We start from the raw sequence: 22,689 nt of genomic DNA, 5'->3' as shown, positions 1-22,689 counted from the left end.
GCTGAACCACCCTTCCAAAAACCAACATCAATAGAGAAGTAAAACCCCAAGATCAATATTTGTAGGGTTTTGAAAAAAACCAATAGGAGAGCAAAATCGATCTAGGAAAGAAGCCACAGTATGGCTGTAGATAGAACCTTGTCCAATAAGAATCTGCTGCAGTTCTCAAGCTTCAACAATGTGGAGAGATCCCCTGTAAGAGAAGAGTGAATCAGTCCAAAAAACATTGAAGTCTTCAAAATTCGCAGGCAGAGAACAAGTTGCTATCGATCTGAAATTTCTAGAACATTGAAAGAGGTGATGGAGGACAGCAACTGGATCTGTAGACCACCTCATCAGTGCTGCCCTAGTGGGAGAATGAAGAACAAAAGGAGAAAGAGGGGAAGAAGAGTTCGAGAATGGAAGAGAGGAGAAGGGGAAAGCGAGAATGGAAGAAAGGAGACTGCTCTAATCCGAAACCTGCTCTGATGCCATGTTAACAGATCCGGATTAGACAGTAATTGCTTGAGTGATCAATGTGATCAAACAAGACTTGTCTTTATAATGGAGAAAGATTACAACCTAATGACCAAAATACCCCTAGCATTGCTGACTTAACTTGGGATTACAGAGAATATAAAAAACAACTGTAAAATGACCAGAATACTGGGGGTATTCTAGTGTACATAATTCAACACTTCCACCACTCAAAATTTAAAGAGGAAATCTGAATTCTAACTAATAATGCCATCAAATGTTCACCTTCTATAATCTCTAGGGGCACTCTAGGGACCTGCATAGGTTCAATACCAAGAATAACAGGATTTGGCTCTATTATAGATGAATCTGCTATGTAATGCGGCAAAGAAGGCAGGTGGATCTCCGGTGACTCCTTGCGCTGTGACGACCCGGAGGATCCCAATTCGAAGGTGGTTCTATCCTTCACTTCTGACCAAGCAGCTGCGAGTGGATTTCTGCTGCAACTTGTTCATTAATTTCTTCTTCTAATCCTCTACTCCGTCCCCCAATTGGTCCCCCTTTATTTTTGTATTTGAATTCCATTAAACCTAATTCCATTAAACCCTAGATCTTGCTGCTCCTCCAAATTACATCCCCTCCACTCGATCCAACTTGCAGCCCCATCCTCCCACTCCAACCCTAATTTACCTTGTCTCTGTAAAACCAAAAAAAAACCTAAATTCTGTATAGCCCAATTCAGCCATCAGAATTACACCATATTACAACCGAGCACCCTTCCCATTGCCCCTAGCACTCGGCCAGATGCCCTGCCCCAAATTCCCATCCCAAACCTAGTTTCAGCCTACTTCTAAAACCCAACCCAAAATCCTAACCCTAATTTCTGAAATTTCAAATCCTTATCTAAACCCTAATCAAACCTAGCTTATTAAACTTCCTAAAACCTGCCTATTAAAACCATATAGGATTTAGCTCCTTAAGCAACTGCTAACATTGAATTTTCCCTGAGCTTGGTTCAAGGAGAAGGAAATTTGATCATCAAGCTTTAGAGTAGCCTCATAGTTCAATCACTATCAATAGAAACAAGGTTAAGCATGAATAGAATTCCACATGATAGTTACACAAACAAACAATAGATTTAGGTTGCGGGTCAAGAAAAATCAAAGATTTAAAGAAAGCATCTGCCCTTGGACACAAAAAACACAGATAGAATACTAAGGATCATGATCAGTACCAACACGCAAGAATACATGCCATGTCCATCGGTCCGCTAATGCCACCGCTATTCACTAAATAGAGGAGGGCTATAAAATAGGTTATCGTTCCATAAATTCTTCCATTTCTATCAATTTCTCTCAGAAAACGAAGAAAAGATAGAACTTACTCCAGACTTCCCAGGGATGGTACAATGCCAGATCATCAAATTCACAGACCCATCTGGCAACGTCTCCGGCTTTGCAACGAAACCCTAGAAAACCCACAGATCAAATTAAGTGACGAGGTATGAACCCACCATTAAAAGGAACTTACAAGAAACTTAACTGAGAAAAAAAAAAAAAAAAAAAAAGACAGAGAGAATCAAATAGGACCAAAATGAGGGCAATTATGGAGAAGAGGAAGGAAAGCTTGAAAGGGGAAATGGAGAGTTTACGTACATGGGGATGATTCTTACGCCAGGCTTTCCTCTCCTCTGCAAGACGACCACGAGCGATACCTGCCGACATAATCGCTTCCTTCGCTGCTGCTTCTCCTTTTGCTTCTGCCTTCTGATTCTGCTTGTCTCTCGATGTCTTCTTCTGCGGTCTTCGTCCTATATGTTGTTGATATTAAAACAGTGGCTTTTGGTGAGAATAACGCTACTATGGGTGGTCAAGTGCATAGCACACTTGGTAGCCAGTGGTGCGTAAAGGCCCAATGCTATCAGGAGGTCTTGAGTTCAAGTCTCCTGGTTCACATCCTACATCCCCCCTACCTATCAACAACAAAAAGGTTCCCTGACCGGTGCGGTTCCCTAGTTCCTCTCACAAGAGGAAGGTGGACCCCACCTAGGCAGACTGTTTGGTTAGGTGTCCCAAGTGGGTCCCACCCCCTCTTGTGAGAGGAACTAGGGAACCGCACCAGTCAGGGAACCACACCAGTCAGGGAACCGTACATGATAAAAGTCCACATAGCCACACACGAAATGACAAGGGTCATAATGTAGGCAGCCTTACCCTTACATTTCGCAAGGAAGCTGTTTTCAGACTCGAACCCATGACTACTTGATCATAATGGAGCAGTTGGATTCCATCAACCTTAATTCATGTAAATCGGGCTTAATCGAAATTCGCTTTAGTCGATTCTAGATCAATTATTAAAACCCTATTCTCACCCTCACGTACCACATTTTTTTCATTAATGATCTATAACCATCATTTGAGGAATCGGTATCAGATTGTCTAGATCAGCTGATTTGCATCAGTATCTATTTAGACTAATATCAATTTCTGGCCGATTCCGTGTTATTGGATCAGTACAAAGTACATACCAAGGGTGAAAATGTTTTTAAAAAAAATTTAATATTTTGAAGATAACAAAGGTAAATCTGTCTAATATAGACTGATACGGGTTGAACGAATTAGTATCAACCAAGACCAATATCGATCTCAATACCAATTACTGAAACCCTGCCTACCCTACCTACAACTATCTAGCTCCTTTAAATTCAAACCTCTCTACGACACTCTCCTCAAGTTGAGCACTAACCGTGTCCACTTAATACTCCCTCCCCCCTGCTAGATACTCCTTAGAATGCCTTGGCAGAAACAACTAATGTTAGGACATTGATAATAAACCAAGGCTACACTAGTGAGTTTCCAGTTTGGATCAGTATACTATAGAATTTGGGATATGGGTTACCATTGCAAGCCTAATAAAGATTAAGGCTGGCTAATGTCCACTCCTGCTTCACAAATTCCTTTTTCAAGAGTCATCTCTTATAATATGGCAAGAGATCGCTGCCAAGTCACATGGCCTCTACACCAGCACAGGAGTCAATGAGAATGCGTAAGGGCGTCAACATGGATGGTAATTTTTATTTTACGGGGGCATGTGGTAATTTCTTGCATTCCTGTGTCTGAGCGCAGGAGCCACGCTACTAGGCAATGCTCTTTCCCTCATAATTTATTCCTTTTTGGTGTATAGACTTGTTGATAGGGTGGATCATAGTGCAAATAGGTATTAGGTATATCATGTTAGAAAATTACAAATCATGAACGACAATTAATCTTGTCTACCCTCTTTTCTATAGAATAATTAAGGTTAGCATCTAATGGGCGTTGTTACCAATTTATAGACTAAGAGTAAAGACCAACATTGTCAAACAGAACAATTGATGTCTCTCCCATCATAGGTTCAGCTATTAATAGACTCACATAAGTAACATAACACTCTACACTTTAAGATGGTTAATTGGAAAAGCTCATAACTGGACTCCATCCAACCAAACCCATGAATCAACACCCTTTCACGAATCCATATCCATACAATGATTGGATGCTAAACCCATATATGATGTAAATACTATATTCACCCACTTGGGTAGCAGAATGTCATTACTTTAGCATTGGATTACAAAACAGATTTCATATAGAAAGTGTTGAAAGTGGCATGTCCTTATACACCCCGAATCCAAACAAGAATACAAACACAAAATTGTAAACCGTCATCACATCTTAAGTCAACATGTGACCCTACACGTCAAAGTGATTGCATTCTTACCCACTATAGGTTTTTTTGTGTGTCTGCGAACCCGCCATAGGTTGCATTGGTGTAAAGGTGTGATATGAAAATGTATGCCACAATAATCAAACATGCCAAATCCAAATCGGTCGTAAGAGACATGAAACCTTACTCTTTTTCCTTTTAGTATACCACACTTCTTTTTTCGAAGAGAATAAATCTCGTTATTTCACATGGGCAATGTCAATTTTCAAAAATGACAAATGATAAATCACTCTCACATTATCTTGTAATTCCTTTTCTACCCTCGATTTAAATAATTTTTGGGAACAGGAAGAAGGGCAATCAAAAGAAGGTTACTTCTTATTTCACCACCTTAAAGACAACAAGGTGCACCCTATCATATACTCACAATTAGACCTGATTATAAAATTTTGATTCTTCTTAATGGAAGTGGAAAGAAGACCCATAAAATAAGATGGAAAAAGTCCAGGAAATAAACATGAATCTAGGATTCTAGGGTTCTTTTTTTTTCATGAAAAGGAGATTGAATTCAAAAGGAAACATTTTTTTGGTAAATAATTCAAAAAGAAACTAAGAGGTATAAGCAATATAATCCCACGAATCTAGGGTATTATTACTCCTCCCCCCCCCCTCCCCCCTCCACCCTTATTTATTGAAGATCTGAAATATTATTGCATGACACCCATCACATTGATGGCAGGGAAGGAATTCTAAAATTCAATGAGAATAACAGTTTATGCAACCCTGTTTGCATCCTCTTAAAATAGAATAAACCAAAAGGTAAAAAGAATGTTAACCGACCGTGCATCTAGCGTGGCTCCCACGTCTAGAAATAGAAACCGCACTGCAGCCTAGAAATGGCTGCCTTTGCCCCCATGGGATTTCCACCTTTTCTTGGGGGCAAGGTGGACATTTTCAGGCGGCAAGGCGGTTTCTGTGTCTAGACATGGGAACCACACTAGGAGCACAACCGGTTAGCTTTCTCTCACCCCAAACCAAAAATAATAGGATAAATTACACGTACATCTCCTGAGGTATGACCTAATTACACTTTCACCCATGAGTTTTGGAAAATTACACGTACCTCCTCTGAGGTTCAAACTAAGTAAGAAAAAAAACCCAATTCGTTAACTAGTGACCGAAAACATTATAATTGTATTTTAATTGATCAAAATGCCCCCTTGTCTTCTTCTTTTACAAATGTGGATACCCAATACCATCACCATCATCACCACCACCCACCATTAACACCATCACCGCCGTGCAGCCCCATTTCGAAAAACCCATTTTCAAATTAAGTACCTAACCAAGAAAACCTTTGAATAAACCCATTTTTCGAATCCCAAACTTCTCATGCCCTAACTCCAATCTTCTTGTGATATACTTTCTAGAGATCAACACCCCTAGCCCAAACTCGCTTGGAAAAATCACAGTAGGGTAAATTCCATTCATTCCGAAGGATAAACTCACTAACTTTGATGTTATGTATCCCAGTTGCGAGGAGCAACAGAAGACAACTGGAACCCTTCCAAATGAGGAATCCAACGATCACTCCACAATCTAATATCATCCCCAGTTCCAATCTTCAAATAAACAAACTTCTTTAAGATTGTTTGTTTAAATTGAATTTGATGAACACTCAATCCAACACATTCTTCTGTAGCTTTACTATTCGTCTTCTCTCTGATGGCTAGTGGTGGAGGCATGAATAAAAATAGTAATGTCACTGCTTTTTGAATTGAGGTTCACATGAGTGAAAAAGCGCCTCAACAGCCAGCAAGCAGGATTGCTAACAAGCTGATAGACAACTGATCTTGAACAACCAGTTCATATCCTAATGCAGGTTGTAGCAGGCAGAGTAGAAACCAACGTAGTGATTTTGGAAAGATAACAAAAGGATAAGACCATTGCCTAGAGATAAGTGGAACGTTGACAAGATAAACAATTAACACTAACAATAGGTCATTCGTGGTCAAGTCTATGAGTAGATGTTTTGTGTGTCTCGAATTTTTGTATCCGTTTCGAAGAGTGACCTGCTCCGACATTTTTGGTGGCGACCCGAATGGGATTTTTTTCTAAGGTCTGTGATGATCCGGAGGGCTTCGCCCCGTGGTACGGTTCAACCCGACCCGTCTTGTAGGAGTTTTACCCTATTCGTGTCTTGTTGGGTAAGCAAGTAAGAAGAGTTTTTTTTTTTTTTTTGGGGGGGGGGGGGCGGGGGATTCGTGTTAGGGTTTTGAGAAAAGAGAAGCAACACCGTTTTGGGTGTTCTTGAGAGATCTCCATTGTAACTTTCTTCCATTACATACTAAAACATCTTCAACTTTGCACAGACGTAGCACATCGTATTGGTGTGTGAATCATGTTAAATCTTTGTATCATCTTGCCCTGCTTTTGTTTTATGTTCGTATTTCTTTGGTGTTTGTTTTAACAGTAGAGATGATGACCCTCAAATTCAATTTTTTTTTCTTTTCTCTTAACATCCAAACATAGCCTTAAAAACAACCCAAAAACGATGACCTTACATGCTTAAAGAGAGATTTATAGCAGCAATTCCAAACTTAAAAAAAAAACTTTTTATTTGGACAAAATTTTGCTGTAATTAAACAGGTGTGGTTCAATCCCACCACCCCAGCCCACCAACTAACTATACTAAACAATTTATTTATTACGAGGCATGAATGAGGAAGCTCTTTGCCATAACATCCAGTGGATTTCTAATAAAAATTGCAATTTACAATCCCAGGTTGTTGCAGTTCAGTATGGGTTAAAACAGAATTTCAACTACCATAAGCATCCACCTATCAGCGTAAATCAAATATTTCATACCTCAGATTTTGATTTATACATTAGAGCAGTGCTCATAAAGTGAACTCCCATTAGGTGGTTCCTGGTGAGAGTGAAATCCCCTCTCCTGGCAATCTTTTAGGGCAGAGATACCACCTGGATCAGTCAAACGAAATATTCCATAACTCCTGTTGAAAGAGCAGGATATGAGCTTCAGCAAGTGGTCTGCAATAATAAATTAATAAAACAGTAACAAGTTTTTTTTGAGGTCATTGCACAAGATTGTGCAAAATCATTCATCACAGAATTAACAAATCTACTCCACTTTGAAAGAAGGAAGTCAATGTGCATTTTGACCTAGATATGATATATTAAAACACAAAAGCGAGCGTGCACACGCGCATGCACACACAAACAACATATGATAGGAGTAACAAAAAAAAGAGAGACAGGGAACATTCTGAAATTAAAACATGAAACAAACCTAGAAGTCAACCACCAAGCATAGAACAAGTCCAAATTTTAAGCAATGATTCAGTAATATCGACTGTTGCAGGACATCAAACTCAAACTAACTTTTGTTCACAAGAGATTTGAGTTTATATACACTCGTATTACTACAATTCCGATGCCTTATCTGTATAGCATTTCTGACTCTATATCTATTGAGTCAGAGAAAAGCACATGATCTTCGATAAGAGTTTCTATCACATTAATTAATTCAGATCAGACATTTCGTGTATTCACTATTCAGGGGCTTCAAGAATCAATGTATTTAATCATTCAAAAGTTGTGCACTATTCTGGTGCTTCAAGATTCAAAATACTTAAAACACATCTAAAAATGTTCATAGACCATGAAAGTGTTCAGCTAACAGGAATCTTTCTCTTGGATCATTAATATAAATCTGAAAAATATGAATAATTCTGTATCCATCAATCCATTTATATTTGTGAGTGAACGTGTTGACTATAAAACTGAATTAGAGAGTATTATAGTTTCACCACATGTTCAGTGATTTTTTAAAATGGAGACCTTCAAAACAGTACCCTTCTTCTCAAGAAGCTCAAAAGCACAAACATCTCCCACTTCTATATTATTTCCCTTTGCAAATGCAACCCAACCACGACCAAATCTACCTGTACCATCCTAAATAAAACACTTGACAGACCATTTTCTCCCACCTGAATTCTGAAGTGTGATTGTATCTACTTCATCTGTCATATGGCTCTTGACAAAGTCAGCCTTCATATTCTGCACCAGAAAGAAGTGTTTCACTTAATGTCATTATAAATTCATATTTTACAGTAAATTAAAATTGGAATTATCAGTTGCAAACTTCCAATCCTTAAAAGTATATGTGGAACCTTTGACCAAGAATTGGATGAACTCTTTGTTTTCATGATAAAAGTCATGGCATCAGGTTGAGCCTAGGCTATGGCCAACTGCCATGTTGCCTAGGTGTTAACAAGGCAGGGTCTAAGCATCTTGATACTCAAGACGAGCAAACATCTTCAGCATCAAGGAGTGTCTTGTGGCCTAGGCGATGACTTAACAATTATTTCTTTAATTCACCAGGCTCACTTAATGGTGATGCCTTAACAATTATTTCTTTCATTCACCAAGCTTATTTGACAATAGGAAAATGATATAGATATTCCAAACCACATGAAACTAATTAAAGTGCTTAGGAAAAAAGAGGGAAAAAAACTCAGCTAGAAGATAGTCTATGATAGAATTTTACTGAAATTTCTATCAGCATTTAGTTTCCAAGTTGAGAGCTCACCATCATACAACTCTGAGTATAGCTTTGATGTACATAAGCCGTGTAGAAAGGGTATTCAGACTTGAACTCTCTTGCTGCTTGAGTGGCTTTACTTTCTTTGATTATCGTAGAAATCCTTGTCTTTGTAGTTACTGTAGAGAATAAGTAACCTTTAGCAACAGGATGATGGCATTCTCTTCTTTATCACAGACAAATCAAGTTAAACTTCATTTAATCAAGTAAATAATGCTCAATCAAGCCCGGACCATGTGGGCCCAAGAATTACAAATTCAGTTCTTTTTACCCTTTTACAATACACTTGGTATGTTTTCTATCCTTCAACTAATTGCCTATAATACGACCAGATGGAATTGAATTTCATAAATAGTTAGGAACATTAAACTACTGGAGCTATTTAGTCAGACGGCTAATAATCTTTCCTAGTATTGGAGCGATATTGATGACTTACACACTCCAAATATATTCCCAAATTTAAGAGTGAACATGAGCATCCTCTTATTCCAAAACAAGCATCAAGTCTCTACTTCAAGTCACCAGTTAATATATTGATGTTTCCTTTTTTTAAACTATTGCAAAATCAATTTCTATTTTCTAAACTCTATCTTTACTCGAGCCCGCATGTCATCCTACTTGAATAACAAGAACAAAGCATGTAGATGGGCCAGCAGACCACACCTTGTTCCCAAAAAATTAAGAAACAAACATAGAAAAAGCAGTTCAACAATGCACAAGAAAAATTCACCAATATCTTAATCAAATTCATCAAACTCTATTTACCAGTTCCAACAAGTGGGACCCAATCTTCCACAACACGGAAAATTAGTACTTTCATCTCAATATCTTTCTTGTTAAGAAGTATCTCAAAGACACAACAGTCTCCCTCTAAAAGAACGTTTTCCCGAGCAAATGCATTCCAACCACCACTAAGAAGTGATTTAATACTACTGCGAAGAAAGAACCGGGCAGACCATGTTCTTCCATTTGGCAGCTGAAGTTTGACACAGTGAAATCCATCGGTGAAATGATCCCTTTGCGAATGCAAGAGGAACATTCTGCACTAGGAAAAAAAATTGAATTAAGCATACAAACATAATAATTAAAACTACAATTGACATTTGAAAGGCATCTAATGGAATGACTCAGCTGAAAAATAAATGCTTTTATACACCAAATGATGATCCTTGTCTTGACTTGGGGAAATGAGGAGAATACATGTCTATTTGAAAGCAATGCAAATCAAATTCAGAATTTCAAAGTAATAGAGTTTAAACCATTCCCTTGCGCAGATAGGACGGTGTCATGACGACCATGAATAAGGATTTTTAGTTTTTAACGTCTTGGCTGCGCAAATTGCCCTTTCTCTTTCTTTCTTTGTCACTGGCCTTTCCCTCCTCAGAAAAGCCCATTCATATTCACCTTTTAAACGCAGATCTTCTGGTGATTCAGGATTGCCACTTCCTTCAGCTGTCTGTTGGTTCTCAAATTCTTTGGTCTCCTCCTCTCCTGGAGGATTTGGCTTGGTTCACTTTCCCACAATTTTATTCATTTTCCTCTTTTTCTGAGCAGGACTTTTTAAACGCAGATCTTCTGACGATTCAGGATTGCCACTTCCTTCAGCTATCTGTTGGTTCTCAAATTCTTTGGTCTCCTCCTCTCCTGGAGGATTTGGCTTGGTTCGCTTTCCCACAATTTTATTCATTTTCCTTTTTTTCTGAGCAGGACCTTTTAAACGCAGATCTTCTGACGATTCAGGATTGCCACTTCCTTCAGCTGTCTGTTGGTTCTCAAATTCTTTGGTCTCCTCCTCTCCTGGAGGATTTGGCTTGGTTCGCTTTCCCACAATTTTATTCATTTTCCTTTTTTTCTGAGCAGGACAGTAAGGTTGAGTGAGACTCAAACCTAGTCCTACTGAATTATGCTTTTTCTACTTTTTAATTTTTAACTATGCTTTTATAATATAGGGAAAAACTTCTGCCTGAATGGTACCAGAAACAATATCCAAATAAATAAATATACAAATTAAATAATAACTAATTCTGGAAATGACGATCTCAATGATCAGTAGTAGAATAATGGGCATCCATGATACAAATAAAATAAAATTCTGGCTGAATACCTGGATGAAGAGGTGATATCCGTCTGTCTGGGCAGGATCAGCAGGGTTTGGCTGGTCAAGCAAATCCTGTATCCCAACAAGAATTTGCTTCACCGTGATGGCTGGTCTCCAACCCTAGACATAATAAAAGCACTTTCTAGTAATGGCAGATCAACCAAATCCTATCATACACATTAAAAAGCAGCAGGAATGTCCAACAACAGTTATTGAGTACTTACACTATCCTCATTGAGAATCGATAAACAAACAGTTCCTGAAGGGTAAACATTAGGGGGGAAGAAACCTTGTGGGAACTTGCAATTGGGTGGCTTGCTCAGGTAGTCCTCACTGAAGTGAAGAGTAATTGGTAAGTAACCACCATCCCAGTCAGTCTGCACTAGAAGAGAGCAAGTGTAAGAAATTTGTTGTTGCAACATCATTATTAGGAAAGCAAAATCAGCAAGTGCAAGAAATTTGTTGCTCCCCTGCTTTTCCTTCAGTCAAATGTAAGAAAACCCACTACCCAATTAATGTAAACCAGTTTCCAGACCAGAATAGTCTAGCAGAAACTATTACAGAACAATGATCGCATAATAAAGTAATAAACCAGATTAGAAAGATACTTTAATCTTTATAACTTAAGACAGAATTCTCATTAGAGACCGAAATTCTAATCAAGTGCTCCATTCTAATAGCAGATTCAGCCTGCAGAATTTAAGCAAAATCTGATAATCGAATAGAGAGATCTAGTGGAGTCCTAGAGCTACTAGGAATAAGAGAGTAGCAGATTTATAACATTACTAATCAACCAGAAAATTTCAGATCTGAGAACAGAATTTCAGAGAGCACTATGACAAGCTCATGTATTTCAGAAACAGAAAATAAGTGAAAACAAGGTTTCGCACGTAGCACAAAGTTTAAATCCGACCTTATGGAAGAGAAAAGGTAAAACAAAAAGATAGATAGTCCAGGAATCCACCAAAGCCACTCACTTGGCATCTACCAAGCTCACATGAAATGCCACTAAAGCATCTACTGAATCCACAGAAGAAAATCACAGAAAAAACTGAAGTGATGTATTGCTCAAATCGATGGGGAGGTAGGCCTTTACATGTATTTATAGTGCTGGCTAACCAAAAGTAGGATAGCATAAGGACTATTTATACATAACCTTGTCCAAAAGAAAACAATAGTTTAATGAGATGAAACACCCCATTGACCAGCCATAGGGAGTAATCTATTCCATTAAAATTCTACCACTTGGAATAATGATAGACTGAAATTCTAATATCTTACCTAATCCAACCAAGATAATATAAATTAACCGAATTTAAAAGAAAAATAACACTAAGAACCCAACTAAACTAACTAATAAATACCATATTCCTAACTCTTACCCATACGTTAGACCCACTAAAGTGCCCATTATAACAAAAGCCCCTTGGACCAAGGCCCAACACATGTGTAACCCAACCCAAGAATTATTTCCACTAAAATAGCCCAATTTTATGATTTATCTGCATCACCGTTTCTTTTAATTTCATTATGTTTCATCTTATAGACACAAGATAGTGACAGAATTTATAAGAGGTTCCAAGTAGAATATGTTCCCTAAAAACTGTTCTAAAGCCCTTGTAGATACGGCTTTGCATATACCACCCCTGAAGAAAAAAAAGGAGCAAGAAATGCTCATACAACAAGAAGGCTTTGAGAAAACTGCCAGGACAACTGCATCTCCACCAGCACGCCCTGTTGCCCTACCTAGAAGAGCAACCTAGGGCACAAGGCTCCCGCTACTGCAAGTTCTGGGAGGGGCAAATTAATGTAGACCAGTCACAAGTGATAACCAGTCCACAAGAGGATCACAAACTTCAGGTCCAGCAACAGTAAATACTTCCATCAGTCCTCAGATTTGCAGGAAATTTCAGAACAATAGAATAAAAAACAAGAAATTGAAGAAGGGAAGAAGAAGATAGGGTAGTCTATCTCATACTCGGGTCTCTCACCCATGGCCTCTCACCAATGGCATCTCACAGCCATCTAAGTCTCACAGAATAAAAGAAAAGGCTCAATAATGTAGTCCTAGGTTTGAATAGTAAAACTAGGAGCCAAATAACCAGGATTTGATCTGAACAGTAGTTCGGGTGGATCAAAATTGGTGATTTTGGTCAAATTAGGGTTAAGGTTTAGTGGGGTCTAGGGTTTGATGGTAGGGTTAGGTCAAGTTGATGTTGGGGAGTCTTCCAATGAAGGTTGCGTTAAGTTTTGATGGATGGAAGTAGAGTATGGGAAACTAATACTAAGCAACTAACTAATACTACTAATACTACTTGGACAGCTTCTTGTTCTTCTTGTTCTTCTTGCGGATGTAATACTTCAGTTTTGCATTCACTCAAGCCAATATCTCATTAATCAAATTCGTGTACAAGGCTGTAGCTCCTTACAAAGTTAAATAGAAGGCTCAAAACACTAAAAAGGAAAGGCCTAAACCAGTCCTTAACTAATTAGGAAACATAAACTGACCAGGAAATTAAAATAATGAAAGAAACAGACTCAAAACAGGACTTTAACTAAACTAATGAAGTAAATCCCATTATCCTACTTTCTACCCATATTTTAGCCCCATTAAAGTGGCCCATTACAAAGAAAACCCATGGGATCAAAGGCCCAAAACCTACATAATCCAACCCCAAAAGCTTATTTCCAATAAAATAAGTCCTCTAGGCAACTTATCTGCATCACAAACGTACACAGCCTTACCCCCTTTGCTTCGCAGGAGAGACGTTTCCAAGTTTCGAAGCCGCAACAAATAGGTTGCAATAGCGCAACTAAACCATTGCGCCAAGGCTTGCCCACTCCCTATTGCCCTATCTATTCATATAAATTTCCTTGACGACAAAATCCAAAGCTGACCAAAGAAGCGATCATGCAACAAGAAGGCTTGACAAATCTGCTTGGACAATTGCATCTCCAACAACATGCCCTATTGTCCTACCAGTTCATATAAGTTTTTTGAAGACAAAAACCAAAGCTAACCAAGAACAGAAAAACATCAGATCAAGGATCTCCAGTCATAGAAAATCTTAATGGGAGCAAACTTCTATTTAAATTATAAGTTCATAACATGGAATTTCTCCAAGTGCTGCCAGTAAAAAAGCAGCCCCTACACAAATAAACCTGCCAGACAATGACAAGCCACTATCAATACCTCTTGTCTTGGCAAACCAATATGATGAGGATCCCAGCTTTGGCAAGATTCATCACCTACAGTCACTACTTATCTAATAATGGTCCACAATAGTTATGGTCATTGATCATATGAGAAAGGAAATAATATTATGCCTTCACAAAGCCAGCCAATATTCACCCTGTCCTATATTTGAAAGATGGCTCAATCATTTCCAACCAAAACTGATAAAGAGGAACTAATAGCCTCAAGAATCTTATTTGTTCAGATGTAACATGCGATCAGTTCATTACACCACTCAGAAAGCATCAGAAAATGGAGTAGAAGCCACTATCACCCAAAGGCATTCAATATTAGTACATGGTAGATGATGGATCTTCTACAAACTATTTAAACCTGTAAATATTCAGAGGTTATAAATAAGAGATAATTAAAAATAACATCAAGAAGTAGTGCATGATCACCATCACCATCACCATCATAATGACATTGTTCAGGTAAACATGCATGAGTTGGTGCTTATAATATTTTCATGACAAGTGGAAACCCATCCTCCACTTCTATACCCACTATAAAGCTCCTTTTCCAAACAATTTGAAATTGAGGCAATTACTGTTCTAAACTTCTTACACTGTTACACATTGGAGCTAAAACTGAAGATTATCTTTGGGACACCATGTGCACTAAAACATATTATCCAATTAAAGGTATCTTTTACCTTTTCATCAATTTTATACCTTCTAAAGTGAACCATGTCTAAAAACAAAAAATATTTCCACATAAAGCAATGCTTGCTCAGATTTTTACTCAAATTTCCCCACCAACACATTGATAAATTGAAGTAAAATGAAAATGCTGGTTTCATAGCCTGGGTTGTTTGTTAATATGTTGATGTAATCAACAACAAACTTTAATCACGCGAAGCGGGGGTAAGGCTGCGTACATTATGACCCTCCCCAGACCTCGCAGTGCCGGGAGCCTCGTGCACTGGGTAAGCCCTTTTTAATCAACAACAAACTTTAGTTTAAGGGGCTGGTATAATTGCAACACATTAAACATACCAAAAGGCCAGAAAAGCATGGTACAGACTCTCATATTTCAAACTGAATTTTCCATTCACCCGCCAGATTAATCCAAATTTGATGAATGGGAAGAAGCCAGCATTTCTTTCAATAATCAAGCTTTAACATGGTTCTTTCCTTAAAATCACCCCTTGTCCTCCATCAAATCTAGAGTACCCATTATATATCAGCATTCTTCTTCACTAATTCAAACAGGATTTAGAACTCGTGATTCATATAGTAACCTGACATGTCACCAGTGGTACACAAAAATAATAGCCATGTTGATAGAATGCCAAGTCCAGGTCAGCCTCATTACCCCAACCTTCTGCATTTGAAGGAAGACATCCTGCTATTATGGTGACCTATATCCTACAATTGGAAAATTCACTATGATCAGGACACTTTTGGTTATTCAAATTTGAAGTCCACAGGGAAGAAATTTCCTAAATTCGCCTCTAAATTTTGAATGCCAATTACATCCACTAGTAAATATCATCAAAACACAATACAGTTCCAGCAACATGAAGTATATACTTTGCATAGAACTGTTGACCTAGAGACTGATGGGTTTTTTTTCTGTGCATCCATGACATTGTTTTACACTTAATGATTAATGCTGATGCTTCTATATGCTAACCATTTTTCTTTTGATAACCATATGGTATACTAATTTAACTCGTACATTAGTTATAGTATCGTAATATAGGAAATATATGGCAGTTTCATATCTCCCATTAGTTAAGGAAATGAATCCAAAAGCTTAAGGTTAACTTTGGGGGGGGGGGGGGTCAGGCTCGAATGCTTCTGGTTTGTGGACAAACGTTTCCAATGAGGTGAGGAGTATGGTACAAATCATGGAAAACAAGTTAGAGAAAGTCAATTCCACAATTAATTAGTCAGGTCATTTAGAACACAAGTAAATAAATTATTTTTTTTAAAGTACAAAAAAAGAAAGAGAATCCAAAAGCTTAAGGTTAACTTTGGGGGGGGGGGGGGTCAGGCTCGAATGCTTCTGGTTTGTGGACAAACGTTTCCAATGAGGTGAGGAGTATGGTACAAATCATGGAAAACAAGTTAGAGAAAGTCAATTCCACAATTAATTAGTCAGGTCATTTAGAACACAAGTAAATAAATTATTTTTTTTAAAGTACAAAAAAAGAAAGAATAAGACTTTAACCAATGGAAAGAATTAGAATTTGAACACTGGATTTGGATTGCAATAAGCTATGTTATAAAGTAAGGTTGAATTCGTATCTTCGATTCTGTTTGTTTCAGCATAATATAAAATAAAAATATGGCCCCTCATTAAAGAACTATTCATCCTTGTGTTTATTCCTAAGGAACTATCTCTATAAGTAAAAAAAAATTACTTCCACCCATTTTATGTTGAAACAAATGGGGCCTCAATGTAAAGGAATTGGGAAAAAAAGGAGGATATAAGCTTTGAGTATCAGGAATTTGGGTGTACAAATCAGTGTATGAGGCTATATAACTCATTGTAGAGATATAATCTGATTAAAAGATTTTAAAGGATTCTCAAGGACTCAAGCTATGGATTGTCATTGAACTAATAAAGTAAAATGACCTCAGAAACTAACTTAGATTAAGGGTTTTTCTTTTTGACTATGAAGAAATTCACAAACCTCACTATCCCTACCAAAATTCTAGCTACAATCTCATCTTCTTAATAAATACAAGGACAGACTATCATATCTGAGAAATATTTACACAATAGGGGATAAAAAATTTTAAAGGCATTGGGTGCATAGCCCCGTAACTAAGGGTGACAGAGTCGAAAGTAATCTATCTTAAGATTCTGGAATACAAACAGATGCAATCCGGATGAATGCTCCTTGCACTTGCAGTGAGAAGCAAACAAGTATATGCTTCTTGAGGTAAATTCACTTTCATCACACTTCATGGATTTACCGTATTCCTCAGATTTTTGGTTGTTTATAGTTTAAAAAATTCAATAAAAATTATGTTTTCTAAAATGTTACTTAAATTGGCCAAAAGATTGACTAGGATTGGTGGGGGATTAAAAAAAAACATTCAGACATTAAAAAACACACCTAGCATGTTATGAGTTCAGGCCATGCCACTGAAACCCTGCTTACAGTTATCCACTTATCTGTTGGCTGTGAAATTTTAGGAGGTTAATCATCAATGAGTCCACTTTCTGAATCTCAAATTTTCTTATAATTGGTTTGGGGTTTGTTTAAGATTCATCCTACATCACTTTCTGAGTCTTTTCTTAACCAACTAATGCTAATAGTTTTATAAGAGCATCTTCTCACACTAAGATTTCCTTACCTAACGATTTTCACTCAACTACACAACTATGGTACAACGCACAATACTTTTTCCTTTTCTTGATCACTAACAACAAGAACATTTCTTCTTTTTTTTTTCTATTGCTTGATTTTTTTAATTATAGTACAGCACACAAGGATCTGTAAAATCAAATAAATTTCCCTAATGTTCACTTAAAAAGGAAAATTTACTAGTATATTACAAAACAATGGATAAGGATTGCCATATCAGACAATTGCAATTAAAAGTAGAGAGTGAAAACTTGAATAAGGATTGCCATATCAGACAATTGCAATTCAATAGGGAGTGAAAACCAAAAGAAATTAATGAAGCACTTTAAAATTTGGAAATCATAATCTTGATACAAATGGAATTCAACCCAAAGTAGTTTACTATAGAAGCTTTTGGGTCAACAAACTCTCAATGTTCTCAATGAGATTAACATATATTCACTACTGCACACAAACTCTAAAGCATTATTTTGATAAACCACCTTATCACTTAGCTTAAATCAAGTTTTGATAGAACTACATCAGCCAGAAAAATACCTGACTACCAACATGAATAACAATAAAAAAAAAAAATTATCTCCACCACCAAAATGTTAAAGGTTTCCTATTGATTAAAATAGAAGCAAGTCAGTCCCCAAACTATGGCATCATGAGAATTGCCTAATCTAGGTTACCAAGTCGTTTCCCCAACCTGGAATAAACCAGTCCCAACCTTGTTTAGGCTATCGTCAGTGTTTTTACTAAGCACTGAATTCAGGGAATAATCCACTAGGTACTAAACAATAGTTATATGTCATTGCATATTGTGGTCTTCATTGTGATATGTGATTCCAATTCTTAAAATAGTCACCACTCCGCATTGACGCTTCACCCAAGATGGCCAAACTACTTGGGATTGACTTGTTGCTTAACACCCTGGAGAAGAATAGGTATTCCTCTCACAAAGCGACAAAATAACAGGTAGAACTACCTCAACCGGGGAAAAAATATCATGCATCCGTAGAACCTTTAACACTTGTCAATAACAAATGCAAAGCAAATCCTCCAAATGACAGTTAATTTCAATTATATCTGGAACAAGTTGGCCCATGAATTGAATCATATGGCATGATTATTTGGAAAATATGCCATCAATAGGACAACATTAAAAAAAACTCTACACTCCCTTACTTTAACTTCATTTATCTTCCAAAATTTTCCCTTACTTCAACAATAGGAAAACTACTTAGTACATGAGGGAATATTTTTTTTTTAAAAAATCACTAAGGCCAATTTAACAAAAAAAAAAAACCACACTCCTTTAGAGTAGCCTCATAGTTCAATCACCATCGATAGAAACTAGGGGTGCAAGTTTGGCCCTATCAGCCCGAACCTGCCCTGGCCTGCCCTGAGCCCGAACAGGGCCTGGGCTGAGATACCTGACCCTGAGGGTGGATCAGGGATGGAAATTGCTGGCCCTGAGTCAAGGTCGGGTCAGGTTAGGGTTGAGGCCTTGAGCTGAGCCCAGCCCGGCCCAGCCCGACCCTGTTTTAAGTTATACTATAATATATATATATATATATATATTATAAACTTTAAATGTCACACATATTTTGTTATATAACATATTATATATGAAGATAATAAGTGATAATATATTTTATTATAGTGTTATTTTATGTAAAATTGATAATTTTCTCCCAAACCCTGCCCAACTCAGTCCAGTACATGCATCTCTACCTTCTCCCACTCCATGATTAGGGCCAATCAAGGTCAGCCCGGCCCGACCCTGAGGGCGGGTCAGGGTTGGATTTTCAAGGCCCTGAGTCAGGGTGGGGTCAAGTCTAGGCCCAACTACGGGGAGTCAGGGTTGGCATGGGGTTTTGAAAAGCCCGGCTGGCCGACCCTGTTGCAGCCCTAATAGAAACAAGGTTAAGCATGAAAAGAAATTCCACGTGATTAATTACACAAACAAACAATAGATTTAGGTTGCGGGTCAAGAAAAATCAAAGATTTAAAGAAAGCTTCTACCCTTGGACACAAAAATCAAAGATAGAACACTAAGGATCATGATCAGCACCAACACGCAAGAATACATGCCATGTCCATCGGTCCGCTAAATGCCACCGCTATTCACTAAATAGAAGAGGGCTATAACATAGGTTATCGTCCCATAAATTCTTCCATTTCTATTAATTTCTCTCAGAAAACGAAGAAAAGACAGAACTTACTCCAGACTTCCCAGGGATGATACAATGCCAAACCATCAAGTTCACAGACCCATCTGGCAACGTCTCTGGCTTAGCATCGAAACCCTAGAAAACCCAGAGATCACATTAAGTAACGAGGAATGAACCCACCATTAAAAGGAACTTAAAAGAAACTTAACTGAGAGAAAAGAGAAAAAGAGAGAGAGAGAGAGAATCAAAAGGGACCAAATGAGGGCAAGTATGGAGAAGAGGAAGGAAAGCTTGAAAGAGGAAACGGCGAGTTTACGTACATGGGGATGATTCTTACGCCAAGCTTTCCTCTCCTCTGCAAGACGACCACGAGCGATACCTGCCCACATAATCGCTTCCTTCGCTGCTGCTGCTGCTTCTGCTTCTGCTTCTCCTTCTCTCCCGATCGTTGCTGCGGTCGATCATTATCCTCTCAGGTTCTCTGCCCTGTACAATTGTCCGGTGCCTCTCATAGAAGTGAAATGACGATTTAACCCCTGTACGTACTTAACCCCTGCCCGAATACATTGTCTGAGTGAAGTTAAATCGTCATTTCCGCCCCTATGAGAGGTACCTGACAACCGTACCAGGCAACGAACCGGAGAGGATAAAAATTCGTCGTTGTACTATATGTTGTTGATATTAAAACAACGGATTTTAGTGAAGACAAGTCTACTGAAAAGTCAAACTCCCATCCTATGTGTGAGAATAACTCTAAAAGTTGAACCTGGGTTGGGGTTTCCACCCCGTGGGCTGGCCAAGGTTGGCATTTCCAAGTCTAGGTTTGAATGGGCCGGTTTAGGCACAGTCACACATGAAATGACAAGAGTCATAATGTATGCAGCCTTATCCTTGCTTTTCGCAAAGAGGCTGTTTTCAAATTCGAACCAGCAACCTTACCGTTGCACCAAGGCCAAAGCTCAGTTAGACTCCTTCAACCTTAATTCATGTGGAATTGGGATAAATCAATCGAAATTGGCCTTAGTCGATTCTAGATCAATTATTAAAACCATATTCTCATCCTCAACTACCACATTTTTTCATTAACGACCTATAACCATCGTTTGAGGAATTGGTATCGGATTGTCTGGATCGGCTAATTCGCACCAGTATCTGTAAGATTTCCATAAAATGGGCTGGCATAGTCCCACTTTTATTTTATTAAAATCGGTTTACTTGTGTTGATGGGAGCTACATTAATGGTATGAGTCTAGTTACTATGTGTGGATCTAAAGTGTTGTTTCCTTAATAGGAAGGAAATCCTAGTTTCTATGCAGGGTTGGTCCCTGCCCTCACCACTATAAATAGTTGTCACTGGCCCATTAAGTGACCTCTCTGAGAAAACCTAAAGTTGTGTGGAAGAGGGCAGACCAGACCAACAGTTCGTGTGCGACAGGGATCGTCAAGAGTTCGACTTCCACAAACATGGATCCAAGTACGCAAAGAACACCTCTATGTTTTTTGTATGCTCATTGATCTCCATAGATGTTCCACATGAATTTATTCTATCAATAGTATCAGAACCTGATCATGGTTGATCAATGGGGTTGCAAATTTTTTTTTTTATTGTTCTTGGTTGCGTGTGAATGCATTGGACAGATCTATAAAAATTAAATAAATAAAATTTGTGCCAATGGATTTTACTGGAATTGGTTTTGGCCGTTTGGGTTTGATCGGCCGCTGGGTTCGAGGTTGTCATCGCCGGAGGGAGGGGATTACTCGTCGACGTTTTTTGCTAGCCGCCAACCAATGTTTGGAGCACCGCAAGAGGCGACAAGGAATTTCAAACAAAAAAAAAATAAAAAAATTTGCCGCAGCCTTGGCCGAAAACGTGGCTATGGCTTGCAGTGATAAAACCCCAGTTCTTTTATGGTTTTTTGTTGTCAAGGTTTTTACCCTTTTTTTTTTACACGGGGATTGTGGCCGCCAGAGTAAAGGGGTTGCTCACCGGTCACTTTTGAGGCCACCGATTGTTAATCCGGCAACCATCAGGGGCGTTTTTTGGGGTTTTTTTAAATTTTTTGAAACCCTTACTTGATGAAACCTATTTCATGGTGATCGTTGAGTTTTTCGGCCATGTGATGCCGGGGTTTTGATCACCGGAGGTGGGTCATCGTTCGTCGGCGCTTTCGCTGGCCGTTGGTCCCTAGCTTGGCCACCGTAGCCGACGGTGGTGGTGGGTTTTGCTTTTCAGTTTAAAAAATAAAAATAAAACCCTGAAAGAATGCGTTCTCTGGTTACGATTTGGGGAAGAAGATAGGGAATATTCCCTATCTGATTCCCTCTTTTTAACCCCAAAAAAATAAAAATAAAAAAGGTAAGAAAGTCAAAAAGTCAAAACGGTCAAAAAGTTAAGGGATAATGAGTTTTGCTATCGTGCGCCGCTAGGCCTTTGCTAATGTGCGCCCGGGTCGGTCGACCCGATAACCCGACCCAGAAACCCGACTAGATGGCCCGATAGTTCAACCCGACCAGGTTGACTGGTCAAAGGTTGTCCGTTGACCACGAGCTGCTTAATTTGACCGGTTTGGTTGGTTCCATTTGGTTCGGGTCTGTCCATGGTTTGACCGGTTGGATTTTGGTTCACCCAAACAATTAAAAACAAAAAAAATTTAGTTTGGTTTATTTATTTATTTTTTTTAAATTTTATAAACAAACAGTAGAAATTAAACCAAAAGGGAAACAGAAATAGTTTGGTTTTGTATTCTTTTTTAAAACAGAAATAATAGAAACAGAAAAATAGGTGAAACAGACACAGGAAAATGGGTTTTTTTTTTTGTTTTTGAAAACAAAAACAAAACAAACAAAAAAAGGTTTTGATTTACTTTTCTGTTATGGTTCCTGTTTATATTCTGTGCTGTTCTGAACTGTCACGATAGGGAACACATAACTTCTAACACTTAGAAAATTTTGATGTGTTTCCAATTTTCACATAATGTGATTTTGTGATTGCCATTGTGATAGAAAATTATTTACTTGTTGGATCTAGTAATGGCATGATGGAACACCTTATATTGATATTAATTGTTTCATACTCTTGTGTTCCAT

General features: G+C 38.1%; 1 protein-coding gene and 1 long non-coding RNA gene across 2 annotated transcripts in view; both read right to left on the bottom strand.

The window, feature by feature from the left end:
* Positions 1-740: 740 nt before the first annotated feature.
* Positions 741-10,299, bottom strand: LOC122662647. Its single transcript, XR_006333066.1, has 4 exons — positions 10,045-10,299; positions 9,551-9,825; positions 8,774-8,904; positions 741-751 (listed from the first exon to the last, which is right to left on the bottom strand). It is a non-coding gene; the product is annotated as an uncharacterized LOC122662647 (long non-coding RNA).
* A 416-nt stretch (positions 10,300-10,715) lies between these two features.
* The window catches only part of LOC122663153 (SUMO-conjugating enzyme SCE1-like), a 32,156-nt gene continuing 20,182 nt past the window's right edge, over positions 10,716-22,689 (bottom strand). Inside the window, exons 2-6 of the mRNA XM_043858854.1 lie at positions 19,923-20,040; positions 19,654-19,737; positions 11,108-11,260; positions 10,863-11,003; positions 10,716-10,748 (exon numbers count right to left, since the gene is read on the bottom strand). Coding sequence (XP_043714789.1) covers positions 10,716-10,748; positions 10,863-11,003; positions 11,108-11,260; positions 19,654-19,737; positions 19,923-19,991 — 480 coding nt within the window. The 5' untranslated portion in view covers positions 19,992-20,040. The remainder of the gene's footprint in view (positions 10,749-10,862; positions 11,004-11,107; positions 11,261-19,653; positions 19,738-19,922; positions 20,041-22,689) is intronic.

This window comes from Telopea speciosissima, chromosome 5 (assembly GCF_018873765.1).
Source record: "Telopea speciosissima isolate NSW1024214 ecotype Mountain lineage chromosome 5, Tspe_v1, whole genome shotgun sequence".
NCBI lineage: Eukaryota > Viridiplantae > Streptophyta > Magnoliopsida > Proteales > Proteaceae > Telopea > Telopea speciosissima.
This window is presented reverse-complemented; position numbering and strand designations above follow the sequence as displayed.